Source organism: Pelobates fuscus, chromosome 8 (genome assembly GCF_036172605.1).
Source record: "Pelobates fuscus isolate aPelFus1 chromosome 8, aPelFus1.pri, whole genome shotgun sequence".
In the NCBI taxonomy this organism is placed as follows: Eukaryota; Metazoa; Chordata; class Amphibia; order Anura; family Pelobatidae; genus Pelobates; species Pelobates fuscus.
This window is the reverse complement of record NC_086324.1, coordinates 103,642,792-103,662,398: the sequence shown is the minus strand read 5'-3', so window position 1 is coordinate 103,662,398 and position 19,607 is coordinate 103,642,792. Positions and strand designations below refer to the sequence as shown.

The window sequence follows — 19,607 nt, the reverse complement described above, 5'->3', positions numbered from 1 at the left end:
TCGCCCAATCGGCTTCCTCAGATCCGATGCCTTTACCTTAACCGTTCATGTATTATGTTATTCACTAGTCTCATCTCATGGGGCGACTCACACTTGATTTATAACTAGTGGTGGAGCTGCTGATATAAATACACAGTTGATAACGTGCAAGCTACACCCTAAACATGACAGCCATCTTTCACAACAATGTACTGCTATATACTCATGCCCTCAGTGCAACTAGCCATGATATACGCACGTTAAGCCTAGCATGCTGAAATATAACACACTTCTGTCTAAAAAAAAGAAAAAAAAGAATGCAGCTTCCGAATGAATCTAAAATGGATGCTGTCCAGGATGTGGGAGGGTCTGGGAGGGAGTGTCTGCTGCTGATTGGCTGGAATGTGTCTGCTGACTGTGAGATACAAGGTCAAAGTTTACTCAATGATGACGAATAGGGGGCGGACCGAACATCGCATATGTTTGCCATCCGTGGCGAACGCGAACAAGCTATGCGCCAGTGAACTATTCGGGACATCTCTACCCCACTCCCTTCTTTAGGTAAATGGAATGGTTTCCAAAGAATCGAATATCCTCTCAATAATAGATATAAATGTAGAGTGCTTTATTGTAAAGTGCACAAGTAGTAGAAATGTTAAAAATAAGATATAACAACATATAAATAAGAATGGAAACCTTACAGTCCAAAGGTAAGTCCTTAATCAGGTATCTGTAGGTTCTTTATGATGCAATATGCATTTCGCCTCGCTGGGAGGCTTCCTCAGTTGCTGATACTGTCCTGTCTGTGGATTTCCTTTTAAATTCACCTAAATTGGCATTTTTGCCTTATTTGCGGTCACTTCCGGTGTCGGGTTATGCGTTCCATAAGTGGAACGCATGTGGTTCACATCCGTTCGTCTACATGTCATACGTTCACTTCCTGTTCCGGATTCCGAGTTGTGCGTTCCATTGGTGGAACGCATGTGATTCGTGGTGATTCTTCTATGTTGGAGCGCATTCATGTGTTCCATAATGTTCAGTATACTTATATGTATTTCTCACCCCTTATTCAATCGTTTTAAAAACGCAAATTGTTGCGTTTTTATCTCATCAAATAGTCCATTTACAATCCATGGGTGAGTATATACAATAAATACATGGTGAAAAAAGAGAACAAAAGAGACAGAGAATTACAATAATTATAAAAATATAAAAAAATATTATAATTCAAATCTCTTATACCATAAAACACAGAAATAAAACCCAAATAGTGGTTTAAAAAAATGGTTATATACGTTGCTTGTTTTTGATGAGTTCTTTGTTTCCATGTACTACTATGGATATCAGTAAAGAAAGATATGCAAAATATAAATGCCTCCTGTGGCGTTGTAAAATTCACGTTTAGTAAATCATCTTTACGTTCGGAAACATCACAACCACCTAACATATAATTTGTTTGTAGGAAGCAGTACAAATGTTAATTAAGCATTCTGCGGATGTCAATGCTCGAGATAAGAACTGGCAAACCCCTTTGCATGTAGCTGCAGCTTACAAAGCAGTCAAGTGTGCAGAAGTGATAATTCCGTTACTGAGCAGTGTCAATGTTTCTGACAGAGGAGGACGTACAGCCTTGCATCATGCAACCTTGAATGGACATATAGAGGTATGTGACCTGAGAAGGGGCTCGCTGAAATGCAAGCTACTTGAGCTACTGTCTTAGTATTCCCATAAATTCTTGTTTGTGGCTTAAATGTTTGAACCTGCATTTTTATGAAGTACATGTTTGTTTTTTGTTTGTTTATCTACAGGTTGTAACAATGAGACCCAAATGTGGTATACTTAAAGCGGCACTGTCATGCCGAATCACGTTTTTTTTTCTTTAACCCCCCTCCTGCCTCCACTACATCCAATTGACCTATTAGTCACCCCCTAATGCCCCTAAGCCCCCCATATTACCTCTTTTTTATTCTTTATTTTCTGCCCCAATCTATATTCAGGGCGCCACCATCTTTGTGTGGGTAGGTGAAGTCCCTGTGGGGCACGTCATCTGCCCACACTGGATAGCACTGAGATTCCCGCACATGCCCAGTTAAACACCTGGGCATGCGAACGGGAATTTCATCTATTCATTCATTTATCAGACAGACAAATGAATGAATAGAAAAATCAGACGAACAAACTAACACCGAATATCAGTGTTCGTTTGTTCGTTCAGTTTGTTACAAGGAGGGAGCTACCGGCGCGCAGCTCCCTCCTTGTAATATGTAACTATAGAAGCGTCAGGGAGCAGTGCTCCCCACCACTTCATAAGCCCCACAGATCCCCCTCTCACTCTATGGGGGTCAATATGACCCCAATAATAGCATAAGGGAGATTAAAATCTCCCCAATGCCCCTACTCGCTATACCGCGAGTAGGGGCATGTCCACTAAACAGTGAGCAGCCTGTGGCTGCCCACTGTAAAATAAAAACACTACTATCCGGCCCCCACCCCTGCGCGGCGGGTGGGGGACCTAAATAACAATAAGGGGGAGTGGATCTATTGTCCTCCCCCCGGCCCCCACCCCTGAGCGGCGGGTGGGGGCCATAAATTACAATGGAGGGACGGGGACCTACTGTCCCCCCCCGGCCCCCACCCTTGAGTGGTGGGTGGGGGCCATAAAGATAATGAGGGGGGGACCTACTTTCTTTCACCCCAAGCCCCCACCCCTGTGCGGCGGGTGGGGGCCATAATGATAATGAGGGGGGGGACACACCTACTCTCCTTTCCCCCCGGCCCTTACCCCTGGGCGGCGGGTGGGGGCCATAATGATAATGAGGGGGGACCCACTGTCCTCCCCCCCCCGGCCCCCACCCCTCGGCGGCGGGTGGGGGCCATAATGATAATGAGGGGGACACACACCTACTCTCCTTCCCCCCCCGGCCCCCACACCTGGGCGGCGGGTGGGGGCCATAATGATAATGAGGGGGGACCTACTGTCCTCCCCCCCCGGCCCCCACCTCTGGGCAGCGGGTGGGGGCCATAATGATAATGAGGGTGGACACACACCTACTCTCCTTCCCCCCCGGCCCCCACCCCTGGGCGGCGGGTGGGGGCCATAATGATAATGAGGGGGGACCTACTGTCCTCCCCCCGGCCCCCACCTCTGGGCAGCGGGTGGGGGCCATAATGATAATGAGGGTGGACACACACCTACTCTCCTTCCCCCTCTCCGGCCCCCACCCCTGGGCGGCGGGTGGGGGCCATAAGTAAAATAACCCCCCCTCCCCACCCCAAGCCCCTAGTCACCCACCCCCCCCACCCAAATAAAAAAGCCCCTACCTACCCCCCTCACCCTAAAAAATAGTGAGGGGGGAATAAAATTACTACCCTGTAAAGTAAAATTAAACTTACCATTCGACGTCTTCTTTTTTCTAAAATCTTCATTTTTCAGCCCCAAAAAAGGCCAAATAAAAATTCATGGGGGGCGGCGCCTGACATGCAAGCCGAGCGGTCGCATGTCCGATGGGCTCCCACTGTACATGCTGATCAAATGGAAATAATCATTGATACAAAGCCTGAAAATATGCTGGGGTATGCCACCCAAGTCGGGGGCACCCTGGTGAATCGCCTGATACCCAAAATTAAAGTTTTCCATGATCGTGAACCAGAGGTGGCACGCTGTGGCCTGCAGTGGACGGAGCCGGGGAAGACGGACGCTCTCCTCGCTCTCACGCCGGAGCCACTGATTTCTTGCCCCCCCCCCCGGGACCAGTGGGGGTGATCCTGGTCCACTCCCGTGGAGCAACTGGGCTACAGAAGCTACAAGCAGCGAGGCCAAACAAGCAGCTTCCAAAGCGGAGGCCCGCACAATGGTGGATGTCACGTGCACCTCCAAAGACGAGGCTTAACGCCATATTCGAGGCCTTCTGGATGAAACTAGCCAGCAGGGAGAGGCAAGCCGGGACAGGGGCACACTCACATGGAGAGAAGTTTGCGCAGCCTGCCCACAGACGCGCAGTCTTACCTGCAAAGGGAGCTCAGAGACGGCGCCATGGGAGTAGACCTTTCCCGCCAAAACGGAAACCCAAACAACTGCACCAGACAGCTACACCTCATCACACATTACGACAGGTCCCCCCTAAACCTAGCTGCACACCGACACCAGCTGGGAAGCCGGGGAGAGATCGTCACTCCTCACTGCGCCGGACCCAAATAACGCTGAAAAGATCCCAACAGACCCCTCCGGGCGCATCATCTTACAGCACTCTCCGCACAGATCTTCACAGCAATGGACGGGTAGGCCCAACACTGGGACTTGCACAGCTGGACTCTGTATTGACACGGCGGGGTATTGGCTAGACGCAGTGCGGGACTGCAATCGCGGGCGCAGTTAGCCCCTCATGAAAATCCCTCAAACACAGCAAGTATAGGGGAAAACAAACATACAACTGAACATGGCTAGCTTATAGTATACTTACAGAGACATGGGCACCAGTGATACATACGTTTCAAAGTGACCCTCTATGTGGCATGCATAGTGCATAACTCTCTGGGTGAAGGGTTCTCTGATTTCCATCTAATTAGCATATAGTAAAGATGGTACAGTGGCTCAACACTGTCGTTGGCTCCAGTGGGAATCTTTAATTTCAGTTTTCGCTGTTATTTACTTTTTAGATTTTATTCTTAAAGTCACTATACATAACCTTCTATTACCATGCAATACCATGTACTGTGTATATCCTAGGTTAATCCTATTTGCCTCCTCCAGCCAACATGATATGATGCCCAATAACCATGCTTATTGTATTAACTATAAAACTGTGCTCCAACTCTGAAATGGCATGCTCTAATTGAACATGTAACCTGTTTAAAATATGCTTGCTGTAATCATACAGCTAGACTAGACCATGCGGGCTCCTTTCCCGGGTGGCACACCTCTGAGGTCATACCAGTCTATTTAGCTAACATACTCCCTACTGCCGTGATGGGCATGATAGGACAAACATTATTTTATGCCTTGTTGGCCTCCCATACGCATTCACCGACCATAGTGCCCAGCGGCTACCCGGCTGAAGAATCAACCACAGTTTAGCGTGCTATGTTATCTTGATTTATTACACTCGACTAAGTTAATGCCAATCCATATAGTATGTCTCAAACCATCTTACTGTTTTATTAAGCGACATTATATGCATCAAGAAGTTTATCTTTTAAAAATGTGCAGTATTATCACATGCCACAGTTGTATGCCTCTTGACATATCTGTATTTACTGTCGTGGCACGGCAAGCCTGTCTGTCAAACATTTGCACAACAAAAATAAAGAATTAAAAAAAAAAAAAAATCCATTATACCCGTCGAACCTAAAATAAAATAAAATAAAATAAACCCGAGCGCAAAAAAACCTGACAAAAAAAAAAAAAAACAGAGCGCAAAAAAAAAATCCATCTTCACCCATCGAGGGCTCCGCGCAGACTGAGCTCCGCAGGGCAGGGGAAGGCTTATAAATCCTTGCCCCGCCCTGCAATTAGGCTAAGAACACTCTGATTGGTGGGTTTAAGCCAATCAGAGTGCTCTTTGTCATTTTACACAGCATGGGAAAATTCCAAAGAATGTTCCCACGCTGTGTAAAATGACACAGAGCACTGTGATTGGATGGATTTCAAGCCATCCAATCACAGTGCTCTGTGTCATTTCACACATTGTGCGAAAGTTCCAGGGGTGGGTGCCATGGGGGGAGGACAGTAGGCACCCCCCCCCTTCATTATCATTATGGCCCCCACCCGCCACCCAGGGGTGGGGGCCGGGGGGGAGAGTAGGTGTGTGTCCCCTCATTATCATTATGGCCCCCACCCGCTGCCCAGGGGTGGGTGCCGGGGGGGGAGGACAGTAGGTTTCCCCCTCATTATCATTATGGCCCCCACTCGCCGCACAGGGGTGGGGGCCTGGGGGGGAGGACAGTAGGCCCATCCCTCATTATCATTATGGCCCTGGGCGGCGGGTGGAGGCCGGGGGGAGGACAGTAGGTTCCCCTTTCCCCTCATTATCATTATGGCCCCACCCGCCGCCCAGGGGTGGGGGCCGATGAGGGGGAGGACAGTAGGTTTCCTCCTCCCTCATTATCTTTATGGCCCCCACCCACCGCTCAGGAGTGGGGGGGGACAATAGGTCTCCCCCCTTATTTTACTTTAGGGCCCCCACCCGTCGTTTAGGGGTGGGGGCCAATAGGTTTTTATTTTTTTTTACAGTGAGCAGCCACAGGCTGCTCACTGCTTACTAGACATGCCCCTACTCGCAGTATAGCGAGTAGGGGCAGATTATTTACTAATACTAAGTAATTTTTACTTAGTATTAGTAAATTTGGCTGAAAGACCAATTTAGGTCTTTCAGCCTTTTAGTAGATAGCTCCCTAATACCGTGGGGAGCTATCTACCAAGCAGCTGCAAGAAGCAGCCGCGGCAATGAATAGGATCGGAGTTTCATTCATTAGAATGAAATTGCGATCCGAACAAAGTGCCGAATTGTGTTCTAAAAGAAACGAACATACTGTTCTCATTCAGTTAGAACGCAGTTCGGCAGTTTCGTCTAAAATGACAGGAAGCATCGCGGGAACACAGAGGAAAGGTAAGGATTATGGGAAAATTGCTCTGACCAGCGGAAATGAAGCACACTTTGCTCCTCCGCTGGTCAGAGCTGGTCAAGTGAAGGAATCCTCCATAAGGCAAAGAGTCCCTACTTTGTCTTATGATTTTAAAGAAAACTATAGCAGATAGGAGGAAATGGAGAACAGATCCTGAGAGAGGGGGAGAAGAGGAAGAGATTGAGGAAAGGTAAGTTCGGCATGACAGTGCCGCTTTAAAAGTAATCCCCTCTTATTCTTGGGGAGTGCAGTAAAAAAAAAGAAAAGAAAATATATTAATAGCACATCCCCTGAAAAAAGCACTTCTTACTAGGGTTGCACCGAAATGAAAATTCTGGGCCGAAACCGAAAATTCATGATGCCCGTGGCCGAAAACCGAAACCGAAAATGACCTTTTTCCCCCAAATGATTTTAAAAAAGTTTTTTTTTTCTATAATTTTTTAAAATATTATTTTGAATTTAATTAATCTAATTAATTTAAGTTCCATAGTGTTCTTTTCTCCCCTCCCCCAGTGTTTTTCCCCATACCATAGTGTTCTTCCCCCCTCCCCCGTCCTATAGTATTCTTCCCCTCTCCCCTGTCCCATAGTGTTCTCCCCCCACTCCCCTGTCCCATAGTGTTCTCCCCCCTGTCCCATAGTGTTCTACCCCGTCCCATAGTTTTCTCCCCCCCGTCCCATAGTGTTCCCCCCGTCCCATATTGTTCTTCCCCCCTCCCCTGTCCCATATTGTTCTCCCCCCCCCCGTCCCATAGTGTTCTTTTCCCGACTTTTTTATTTTTTATTTCTGCATATTTGACCCGTTTGCGGCCGAAAATTTGGGCAGACGAAATTTCAGTGAATCCCTACTTCTGACTATCTAATGATTGGATTTTTTAAAAAACATATTATGTAAAATGTTCACTGAACTGGGAACTTTAGAAAATTAACAAGGGAATTGCAAATAAGCCTAAAGGTACACTCCAAGTACCATAGCCACTACAGATTTTGGACGCTGCTCCTTGCCTCTGGAGAGCCAGAAGTCCTAAGGTTTCAGCCAATGCAGGGCTCAGCTCACAGGTTGAGAATGTAACAAATGTTACTTGATTGCTATCAGTCACTATATAGCTTAACTCAGTTTACAGAAGTTCTTACTTAGGAACTATGATCTCTCTGGCAATGGTATTGTAGTACCCTGCAGATCCCAAGTAAGAAGTCAAACCATTCAAAAATGGGCTTGATAGGGCACTCCTGGGACAATGACCACAATGACAAGCTGTAGTGGTTATGATGCTTAGACTGTTTCCTTAAGTTTCCAAGTAAAATAGAATTCGGATAATATTTCCAGCTTTTCTTTTCTCTTGTCAATCCACAATAATCCCTAGTTTAGATAATAATCCCTACCATGTGCACTTTCCCACTGGCAAACTTTGTTCCGAAAACACTGAGAATAGATGTTTGTTCACACTGTTGGAAATATTTTTTCTTTCAGATGGTAAATCTACTCTTAGCCAGAGGGGCAAATATAAATGCTTTTGATAAGAAGGACAGGCGAGCTCTTCATTGGGCAGCATACATGGGTAAGTACATCACTTACCAATCCAGTGTTATGTGTATAAAAATACAATACATTTCTGTTTACTTTTAATTTTTTCTTATTTTTTTTACACTCTTTCAGTTAAATGTTTCAACATTATTTCACTTTCTTTTTCATTTATTATATTATATATAGGCCATCTTGAAGTTGTAACATTGTTGATCAGTTGTGGTGCAGAGGTCACATGTAAAGATAAGAAAGGTTACACTCCACTCCATGCCGCTGCATCGAATGGACAACTTAGTGTTGTAAAACATCTCCTTAACCTCAGTGCAGAAGTAAGTATTGTGCCAGTCTCAAGTATTCCCTCTATACAGCTATATATCTTACATGCAGCCAGTGCCAGACTGGTACAAACATTTGGCCAGGAAATTTTTTTTTTTTTAATTCTTTATTTATAACAAGGCAAGACACCACATGTATATATAAAACAACAGTAAATGACAGGATCTAATGGCATACAACATCGCATATAAGAATACCGAAAACAGTAACTGGTATATTAAAAATGTAGAGAAATCCCTAAGCAGACTGTCTTAACGGTGTCACCATAAATGATTGTCTTTTAGCCATAGTCCAATAGGAAATAGATGGTCATGGTGTTGCGCCTTGGTGTTTTAAGTTTAAGTAATATAAAATAAAAAATAAAAATGTGATCATTCCCCATACACCATTCGAACTAGCGTAGCACTCGTGGTCATTAAGATGTAGGGCACGTACTCAGAACAAATAGACCGTCTATCCCCAGTCAAACATACGAGCCCCCTGCGAGGGTGGACCAGCCAACCCTGCATCATCAGTATGGTCCAACAAACCAACCGCATCGAAAGTGCTGCGTCGGTTCCCAATGCGCAAATCGTGGAAGCTTGTCTATAGAGGGAACTCAGTAAAAGATGACATGTGGCGTAAATGGAAATTATCGTAGAAAGAAAAGAAAGAGATAGATTAAAGAAGGAGGAGGATCGTCCAAGGGGGGGGGGGAAAGGGGAAGGAAAGGGAATGGGAGGGGAGAGTGCGATATACTGCTAGCCGGCGATAACGATGGGTATTTTCTGTGGACTAAGCGCTATACAGCTATGGGAGGTGACAAAGATCAAAGAGCCCAAGGCATGGGTCACAGGTTGCAACCACCCCAACGGGGCCTGAGAGGTCCTTCGCAGGACGTCATCTTGAGGGAGTGAAACGGGGTTAAGGGTTCGACATCCGAGGAGGGGGACCGGGGAAGATGTCCCAGCAGTCCGGTCCCCTAATCGCCTATTCCACTATCTACCCACGGGGCCCAAACCCTGTCAAACTTTTTGAGGGTGCCTCTGAAAGCATCTTTGATCTTCTGTATGACAGCATCAAGTGAGGCTCACTATGTAGCCAAACTTGGGCAAGTGCTCTCCTGGCTGCTAAGTTCACCTTATGTAATAATGTTTGTTCCGTCCTGGACCAGTTATCTATAGATCTGGCCAGAAGGCACACCCAGGGGTCTAGTTTAACTTCTTTATCAAAAATATCATTCAAAAGTCCTGTCACTAGTTTCCAAAATTTTTGTGCCTCGGGACAATCCCACCACATATGTAGGTACGTCCCTTGCAGACCACACCCTCTCCAGCATAAATCTGTGGGCGATTTACGCATCTTATATAACTTCACCGGAGTGGTGTACCACCGGAAGATAGTTTTATATGCTTGTTCCTGCATGGAGACACATATAGACGAAGTGGCCGCAGCTTCCCAAATCTCCTGCCAATCAATACCGTCCAGTTCTTCTCCTAAGTCCGCTTCCCATTGAGATATATAAGTGAGGTCCCCCCATTCTTTCGTACTCGAGCTTAAGTGAGTGTATAGTAAGGAGATAAGACCCCTAGGGATCCGTTCCTTAAGGCATATAGTTTCAAAGAAAGTGAGCGGCTTCAGGGCACTGATCTTAATCGAAGGGGTTTGGGCGAAGTCCCGAATCTGGAGGTAGCGAAAAAAATCGGCAGGGCGCAGCGTAGCCCTGTTTTTCAGATCCTCAAACGATATAAGGGAGCCACCTTCATACAGATGGCAAATACGCTGTATCCCTGTGCTTTCGATGCCCCCAAAATTCTTAGCATCCAGTCCCGGGGTGAAAGCTGTGTTTCTCAGAAAGGGGGCTAGGGGTGAAAGTCGGGGTGACAAACCGTATTTAGTCGAGGTAGCATCCCAAATTCTCAGGGAATTCGCAATAGCCGGATATTCGATGCGGGGCGAGGGCCGATGTTCCCTAGGGACCCACATCAAAAATTGAGGTAAATCGGGTCCCATGAGAGACGACTCCAAGTCTACTCACCGCCTTTCCTCTGGAGGGGAATGCCACAGAGCTACTTGTGACAGCTATGCCGCCAAATAGTAAAAGTGTAGATTCGGGAGTCCCAGGCCCCCCCTTGTCTTAGCCCTATAGAGAATGTTTCGGGAGACCCTTGGCCTCTTATTTTCCCAAATAAATTTTCCTATCGCCTGCTGGAGCCCGCCTAGGTCAGATTTAGTCAGCCTGACCGGGAGGGCCTGGAACAGAAACAAAATTCTGGGCAGCACGTTCATTTTCACCGAATGGATTCTACCAATCCAAGAAATTGGTTTGTCTAGCCATTTCTCCATATCGGTGATCAGGGCACGCATCAAGGGTGTAAAGTTTTGTGCATATAGACGTGGCCAGGACATTTTAAAGGCAGTAAAGCCCTACAGGAGGGGGTGTGTTGTGTCATCACACGTGCATCCCAAAGTGGATATGTTAATTTAAAGCACCTCCAGGGCATAACATGTGCAGAGCCTTGCTGAAGAGCTTTTACATGCGTAAAATTATGTTTGTTTAGCAGAGCACAAGCAAATTTAATAATTTAATAACTTGTACGATCAGTGTTTGCTGGTGACTTTTCTCTGGTGTCTCTGTAAGTGAGACACCAGAGGACAAAAGAGGGACAGCTTTGTAAGAATGTGGAGTGTGTGTTTGCATGTGTGTGGAGGCTGCAAGTGGAAATGCATGTGTTTGGAGGATGCTCTTGTTATGTGTGTTGGGGATGGCTGCTTGAGGTGTTTGTTGTAGACTACCAGAGAGTGTGTGTCTTTATAGGGGGTGCAGTGTGTGTGTGTATGGACAGGATCGTAAGTGTGAGTTTGTGTGGATAGTCTGTAGTGTTTGTATACGTGGGGGATTGGGGCTGTTGTATGTGTGTGCATGGGTGATAGAAATGGTAGTTTATGTTTTGGGGCTAGAGGGGTTGCAATTTGCATGTTTGTACGCATTGGACATAGTGACTGTAGTTTATGTGCTTGCGGGATAGGGGCTGTTGCATGCGTGTGTCAGTGGTAAAAGAGGCTGTAGTGTGTTCAGGAAAAGGCATGGGGCGGAAGTGTTTGTTTGGGGAATAGAGTGAATTCTGTGGTATTTAAAAAATAAAATTAAAATGTTATTTAAAAAAAAAAAAAAATCTGGGTTTATTTCCACCTACCTCTGGCTTATCTTGGGCCAGGGAGGGTAATCCTGATCCCTTCTAGTCCAGTGGGTTAGGCGACTAATTAACACCTTCAGCAGGTGTATTGTCCTCCCTCCAGCCTGCACTTAACCCACGGCAATGCTCTGTTACATTGTTGGCAGGCCTGTGAGGGAGATCTTTGGACTTTCTATCAGCTGCAGAGGTCAATCTTTGGGTTGGAGCTCATCCAGCTCCAACCCTGCAGGGGCTTCTTTCTTCTCCCCTAATGGCCTTGGACTCTTGGTCCACTTGGTCCCTGTTTGCCCCATGACGCATGCAGCAACTATTCCCAATTTGTATTAAGCCTGTAATTGTGGGAGGGGCTTAGATTAGTTCACTCCCCTATATAAGGTACACCCCTTACCTGACTCCATACCGATCAAAGTCAGCGTCTGAATGAACTCCCGGGTCATCCAGTCGCTATTTTGGAATACTTGGAATACTGTTTTCTCACAAGGTCTTCCATGCTGAGCTGTGTCCAGGAATCCAGCTGCAGGCTTTTTCCGTCCAACCAGCTTCTTGCTTCTTTCATCGCCGCAAATCACGTCCTAGTGACTCACAAACCGTAAGTTGACATACCCGTTACGCCAGGCAACAGTCCCACGGCATCATTCACGGGTCAGGTCCTCAGTTTACGGTTACGTTCGGCGATTTCATGCCAAACTGCATATTCAGTCTATCTTGTTCGTTTTCAGCCGTTCGTTTACACGGCCATTTCGGGCATATCTCACGTTATGCTTTGCCCGTTAGGGCTTTTCGGGATTGTATTACTATGTATTTCCCCGTTCGGACACTTCACTGTCAACTCATTCGTAAAATATATCTCCGTTCGTGCACTTCAAACGCACGAATAGATTAGATACACATGTTCCGTTTTACAATTTTAGTTGGTTATTAGATACTTATGGCCGGTTCGTGCGGTTTACACAGCACAAACAAGATACATTAATACTAATCTTTCATTCACTACAGACAGTTCATGCAGTTAAACGCACGAACATGCAGTTTAGTGGGATTTAACCTTATTGTCTTTTTCTGTATTAACTACTGGCTATTTATATGTTCCATGGATATGTGTTAATTATAAATGTCTTACTTTACAATTCACATGATAATGGTGGCTCTACACTGCCACCTACAGGTCGACAAGTACATTACTATTAATAAAAGATTACAAAACTCTCCACTGACATCTATACATAATCTCTACCTACACTGCCACCTACAGACCACTTCATATATGGTCACCAGGGTAATTTTACAAACAATAAACCCCATGTACACCAAATGTACACCAAATGTACACCAAACAACTAAAGTATTGTTACATGTATACGGATACAGATATATATTATAACAAGTAAACCAGTTATTACACATAAATACCACACAATTATTGTATCATACATACTACAATAACCATCAAAATACATACCTCCCCATAATAATACATACCCTACTGATACTCCATAATTAACCAATTACGGGCATCACATAAATTTAAATACTTAGAACTCACGCTACATATTATAACGTCCACCATGCTACAACTCAAACACTGCCACCTACAGGTCGGCAAGTACATACTTATGGAGATCCTACAAACATCATCTCCACTGACCTCTACAGGTCAAGACAGCCAAACATAATTAACCCCTTAATGACCAAACTTCTGGAATAAAAGGGAATCATGACATGTGTCACACGTCATGTGTCCTTAACCCCTTAAGGACACATGACATGTGTGACATGTCATGTTTCCCTTTTATTCCATAAGTTTGGTCCTTAAGGGGTTAAGGGGTTAAGGTAAAAATGGGTTGTGCCACTTGTCATTATTTTCATACGGTTTCCATCTATTTAGTTACAGGTACTACTGCTACCTATACGGATTGTCAGGTTACAAAACTATACTTCCAGGTACGCACACCTGCTTACAGTATATCCATAACTAAATCTCCCACAGAATAGACATAAGTACTGACAATTAGGGTCATAGGGGCCAATAGGTAATTTTCCTCTTTCTCTGCACTATGCTTCGGATTAGTGGTCCCGCGAGGCCAACACCCCGCCTCAAACTCGGAGGCATACACCCCTCGGGCCACACGTGAGCTAGCCGCCTCGCATGTATCATAGAGAGGGCCTCACTTGTCACTCCCCTTCCTATTACTGTCTTCCTATTACTGGTTACTGTCACCGAGAGGCCAACATCCTGCCACAACGTTCGGTGGCCACAAAAATCCCCTTGCGCCAAGCATAGATAGAGCCTCTCAAGCCACTTCGCAACTAGCAGGGCCTCACCTGTCACCAAAACAATAAGCATAATGGTTTCGCCTTACGGCATAGCTAGCAAGCCAGTACTAAACTACTTGGTTCAAATAATAATTTAATCTTTTATTTATTTAAGTAGCTATCTCTTCATAGCACCCCAGCTAGGGTCAAGACACCTTCTCGTAGGGGAGATGTTGCCAGTCCAGCATCAATCAGATCCTGGACGATCCCGCACATCACCACTGAACAAAGGAGGCGACAAATTTTCCACATCAAGGAAAGCGGAGCTATTCAAACTCCTAAGCACTACAACCGAAAAACTCCAGCAACACCAACTCGGGTGACATCCAGGCTATGCTGACCTCACTCATGAACTCTATGGGCAAGGTTAACGACAGACTGGCTAACCTCGAGGCGGTCAACACAGCCCTCACCGTTCAACAGGCACTAACCGAACCACGGGCTACGGGTACTATTACCTCTTCAGATTATCAGGAAGGGGATCCTGCACACACAATCCCAGCCCACATTAAGCCTGTAATTGTGGGAGGCAAAGATGTCAACCTAGCATCCCTACTAATTGCCTCCCAGGATGTGGTCGAAAATAAGACTTACATGTATGAGGAAGTATCTGTGGTGGTCAGATCCAAAGACTCCAGGTTAAACCGGAAACTGACCATCCCTGAATTTATGTTAACTTTTGGTATATTTAGAGATGTAATTTGTGAAGTGTACCCTAATAGAAGGGAAGAGTTTGATCGTTACATGCACAAGCTGGTGGACCTGGGGAACAAATATGGTGGGTCGGCTTTTTACGACTACCATAGGTCATTTTCCAACAAGGTGCTCTCTCCCAGTATGCTACCCGTATCAATTGGAGCAGACTAGATACGAAACTATTCTGTAAACACTTCGCAGGTCTCAAAACACCGGCTTGTGCATCCTGCTCTTCTACTACCCACACTACAAATTTTTGTTCTAACACGTCAGACGACCGTAATCAGTCACCTAGCACCAGCTACGCTGGTAGAACTGAGAAAACCACAAGAGACAAACTGGGTCGTCCCATAATTTTCTTTGGTAAATCCCAGGTGAGCAATAATTTCAATGTGGGCACATGTAGCTTTAGTGCATGCAGGTTATTGCATATTTGTTCACATTGTTTCAGGGCACATGCGAAAAAAATGTGTCCAAATAAAATGTACCCTAAACCATAGCTAACGTCTGTTAACATTCATGTCTAGTGATGTCGCAAACATAAAGTTTTCAGTTCGCGAACAGCGAACGCGAACTTCCGCAAATGTTCGCGAACGGGCGAACCGCCATAGACTTCAATGGGCAGGCGAATTTTAAAACCCACAGGGACTCTTTCTGGCCACAATAGTGATGGAAAAGTTGTTTCAAGGGGACTAACACCTAGACTGTGGCATCCCGGAGAGGCAAAACTCCCATGGAAAATTACATAGTTACATGGCAAAAAAATTACATGGCAAAACTCCCATGGAAAATTACATAGTTAATGCAGAGTCTGGTTTTAATCCATAAAGGGCATAAATCACCTAACATTCCTAAATTGTTTGCAATAACCTGCTTTATAACATCAGGTATGATGTTGTATCGATCAGGGAGTGTAAGGGTTACGCCCGCTTCACAGTGACAGACCAAACTCCCCGTTTAACGCACCGCAAACAACCGCAAACAGTCCATTTGCATAACCGCAAACTCCCCATTTGCACAAGGTTGGATACCAAGCTAGCTATGTCCCGTTCCTTGTCCTCACTGATGTCATTGAAGGTCTCTCTTCCTCCACCCAGGAAGCGGGAGATGGAAAAAGATGCTTGGTCGGTCCTCCTACTTCAAATTTGGGGCACTGCGCGTGCAATCTAATGTGCCACCAGATAGGAGTAGTGTGTTAAGTAGTACTATTCTTATCAGTTTAATCCCTGTTACTTCCCCTATCAGGGGACGTGTATATAAGGCATCAATTTTAGGAAGCGGGAGATGGAAAAAGATGCTTGGTCGGTCCTCCTACTTCAAATTTGGGGCACTGCGCGTGCAATCTAATGTGCCACCAGATAGGAGTGGTGTGTTAAGTAGTACTATTCCTATTAGTTTAATCCCTGTTACGTCCCCTATCAGGGGACGTGTATATAAGGCATCGATTTTAGGAAGCGGGAGATGGAAAAAGATGCTTGGTCGGTCCTCCTACTTCAAATTTGGGACACTGCGCGTGCAATCTAATGTGCCACCAGATAGGAGTGGTGTGTTAAGTAGTACTATTCCTGTCAGTTTAATCCCTGTTACGTCCCCTATCAGGGGACGTGTATATAAGGCATCAATTTTAGGAAGCGGGAGATGGAAAAAGATGCTTGGTCGGTCCTCCTACTTCAAATTTGGGGCACTGCGAGTGCAATCTAATGTGCCACCAGATAGGAGTGGTGTGTTAAGTAGTCCCCCTCATCAGGCTAATTTTAAGTCGAATGTATCGCCCACTGTCAGTCCCTTCGGGATCCATCCCTCATTCATCTTAATAAAGGTGAGGTAATCTAGACTTTTTTGACCAAGGCGACTTCTCTTCTCAGTGACAATACCTCCTGCTGCACTGAAGGTCCTTTCTGACAGGACACTTGAAGCGGGGCAGGCCAGAAGTTCTATTGCAAATTTGGATAGCTCAGGCCACAGGTCAAGCCTGCACACCCAGTAGTCAAGGGGTTCATCGCTCCTCAGAGTGTCGATATCTGCAGTTAAGGCGAGGTAGTCTGCTACCTGTCGGTCGAGTCGTTCTCTAAGGGTGGACCCCGAAGGGCTGTGGCGATGCGTAGGACTTAAAAAGCTCCGCATGTCCTCCATCAACACGTCTGTAAAGCGTCCTGTCCTTGCCGGTGTGGTCGTGGGAGGAGGAGGATTACTTTAACCTCTTCCCCTGTTAGATTCCCGTTGTGCTGTGACATCACCCTTATACGCTGTGTAAAGCATACTTTTTAATTGATTTTGGAACTGCTGCATCCTTTCCGACTTGCCGTAATTCGGTAACATTTCAGGCACTTTCTGCTTATACCGGGGGTCTAGTAGCGTGGACACCCAGTACAGGTCGTTCTCCTTCAGCCTTTTTATACGAGGGTCCCTCAACAGGCACGACAGCATTTACACAAGGTTGGATGCCGAGCTACTCATGTCCTGTTCCTCGTCCTCAGTGATCTCTCTGAAGGTATGTTCTTCCCCCCAGCCACGTACAACACCACGGGTACCAGATAGGTGACAACAAGCACCCTGGGATGCCTGTTGTGGTTGGTCTTCCTCCTCCTCCTCAAAGCCACATTCCTCCTCTGACTCCTCTTCCTCACAATCCTCTTCCAGCGTTGCCGCAGGTCCAGCAATGCTGATTTCTGGTGGTGATGGTGACCACAACTCTTCCTCTTCACGCTCATCTACGGCCTGATCCAGCACTCTTCGCAGGGCACGCTCCAGGAAGAAAACAAATGGTATGATGTCGCTGATGGTGCCTTCGGTGCGACTGAGTAGGTTTGTCACCTCCTCAAAAGGATGCATGAGCCTACAGGCATTGCGCATGAGCGTCCAGTAACGTGGTAAAAAAATTCCCAGCTCCGCAGAGGCTGTCCTAGCACCCCGGTCATACAAATACTCATTAACAGCTTTTTCTTGTTGGAGCAGGCGGTCGAACATTAGGAATGTTGAATTCCAACGTGTCGGGCTGTCGCAAATCAAGCGCCTCACTGGCATGTTGTTTCGCCGCTGGATATCGGAAAAGTGCGCCATGGCCGTGTAGGAACACCTGAAATGGCCACACACCTTCCTGGCCTGCTTAAGGACGTCCTTTAAGCCTGGGTACTTATGCACAAAGCGTTGTACGATCAGATTACACACATGTGCCATGCATGGCACATGTGTCAACTTGCCCAAATACAATGCCGCCAACAAATTTCTTCCGTTGTCACAAATCACTTTGCCGATCTCCAGTTGGTGCAGTCACTGATCCACCTGTGCATTCAGGGCGGACAGGAGTGCTGGTCCGGTGTGACTCTCTGCTTTCAGGAAAGTCAACCCCAAGACGGCGTTACACTGCGGTATCCGGGATGTGGAACAGTACCTGAGAGCTGGGGGGGTGCCGTTGATGTGGAGCAAGACGCAGCAGCAGAAGAGGACTCCGCCGAGGAGGTTATGGAAGAGGATGGAGTAGGAGGAGTAGAGGAGGTGGCAGCAGGCCTGCCTGCAAGTCCTGGCGGTGTCACCAACTCCTCTGCAGAGCCACGCATTCCATGCTTGGCAGCCATCAGCAGGTTTACCCAATGCGCAGTGTAGGTGATATACCTGCCCTGACCATGCTTTGCAGACCAGGTATCAGTGGTCAAATGGACCCTTGCCCCAACACTGTGTGCCAGACATGCCATTACTTCCTTTTGCACAATCGAGTACAGGTTTGCCTTTTGTGCAAAGAAATTTCGTCCGGGTATCTTCCACTGCGGTGTCCCAATAGCTAAAAAAATTTTGAACGCCTCAGACTCCACCAGCTTGTATGGTAAAAGCTGGCGGGCTAAGAGTTCAGTCAAGCCAGCTGTCAGACGCCGGGCAAGGGGGTGACTTTGTGACATTGGCTTCTTACGCTCAAACATGTCCTTGACAGACACCTGACTGTGGGCAGATGAGCAGGAACTGCTCAAGGCGAGAGACAGAGGGGCGGATGGTTGAGAGGGGGCAAGGAGGACAGCAGTGGTTAACGTGGCTGAAAATGCTGGACCAGGAGGAGGATGGCGGCTTTGAGTTTGTGTGCTGCTTGTACTCATGTGTTGATCCCATAGGCGTTTGTGATGTGCGATCATGTGCCTTCGCAAAGCAGTTGTACCTACGTGGGTGTTGGACTTCCCACGACTCAGTTTCTATTGGCACAGGTTGCAAATGGCATCGCTGTTGTCAGAGGCAGACACACAAAAAAATGCCACACTGCTGAGCTCTGCAATGACGGCATTCTGGTGGTGGCAACAGCATGCGTTGATTGGCGTGCTGTCTGGCTGAACCCGGGTGCCGATGCATGCTGTCTGACAGTGCCACTAGCTCCTTGTTACGACCTCCCCCTGCTTCCAACTCATCTCCTCCTCCTCCTCCTCTCTGTCTCCCCATCTGAACTTTCCTCCTGTTCTTCTTCTCTTCTAGCGGGCACCCACGTGACATCCACGGACGCATCGTCATCATCAACCGCTTCACTTGTATCTGACAACTCAGCAAAGGAAGCAGCAGCGGGTACAACATCATCATCATCACACCGTACGTGTGTAATGCTGCCTGACTGAGACATATCCCTGTTATCTACATCCTCTGGCAATAATGGTTGCGCATCACTCATTTCTTCCAACTGATGTGTAAATAACTCCTCTGACAGATCAAGTGAAGCGGCTGTGGTGCCAGTGTTGGTGGTGGCGGCAGGCGGGCGAGTGGTAACTTGAGAGGTGCCGGAAGCTAAGCTGGAGGAGGATGGTGCGTCAAGGTTTCGAGAGGAAGCTGTAGAAGATTGGGTGTCCTGTGTTAGCCAGTCAACTATGTCCTCAGAACTTTTCAAGTTCAGGGTATGTGGCCTCTGAACACTGGGCATTATTCTAGGGCCAAAGGGAATCACAGCACCACGACCACGATGGCCCCTGCGGAGTGGCCTGCCTCTGCCTGTCA

At 46.7% G+C, this 19,607-nt stretch overlaps 1 protein-coding gene across 2 annotated transcripts in view; it reads left to right on the top strand.

The window, feature by feature from the left end:
- Nucleotides 1–19,607, top strand: part of ANKRD44 (ankyrin repeat domain 44) — a 724,718-nt gene that overhangs the window by 330,892 nt on the left and 374,219 nt on the right. For both annotated transcript variants that reach the window (XM_063430205.1, XM_063430204.1), the window contains exons 5-7: nucleotides 1,442–1,642; nucleotides 8,071–8,158; nucleotides 8,311–8,453. In XM_063430205.1, coding sequence (XP_063286275.1) covers nucleotides 1,442–1,642; nucleotides 8,071–8,158; nucleotides 8,311–8,453 — 432 coding nt within the window. The remainder of the gene's footprint in view (nucleotides 1–1,441; nucleotides 1,643–8,070; nucleotides 8,159–8,310; nucleotides 8,454–19,607) is intronic.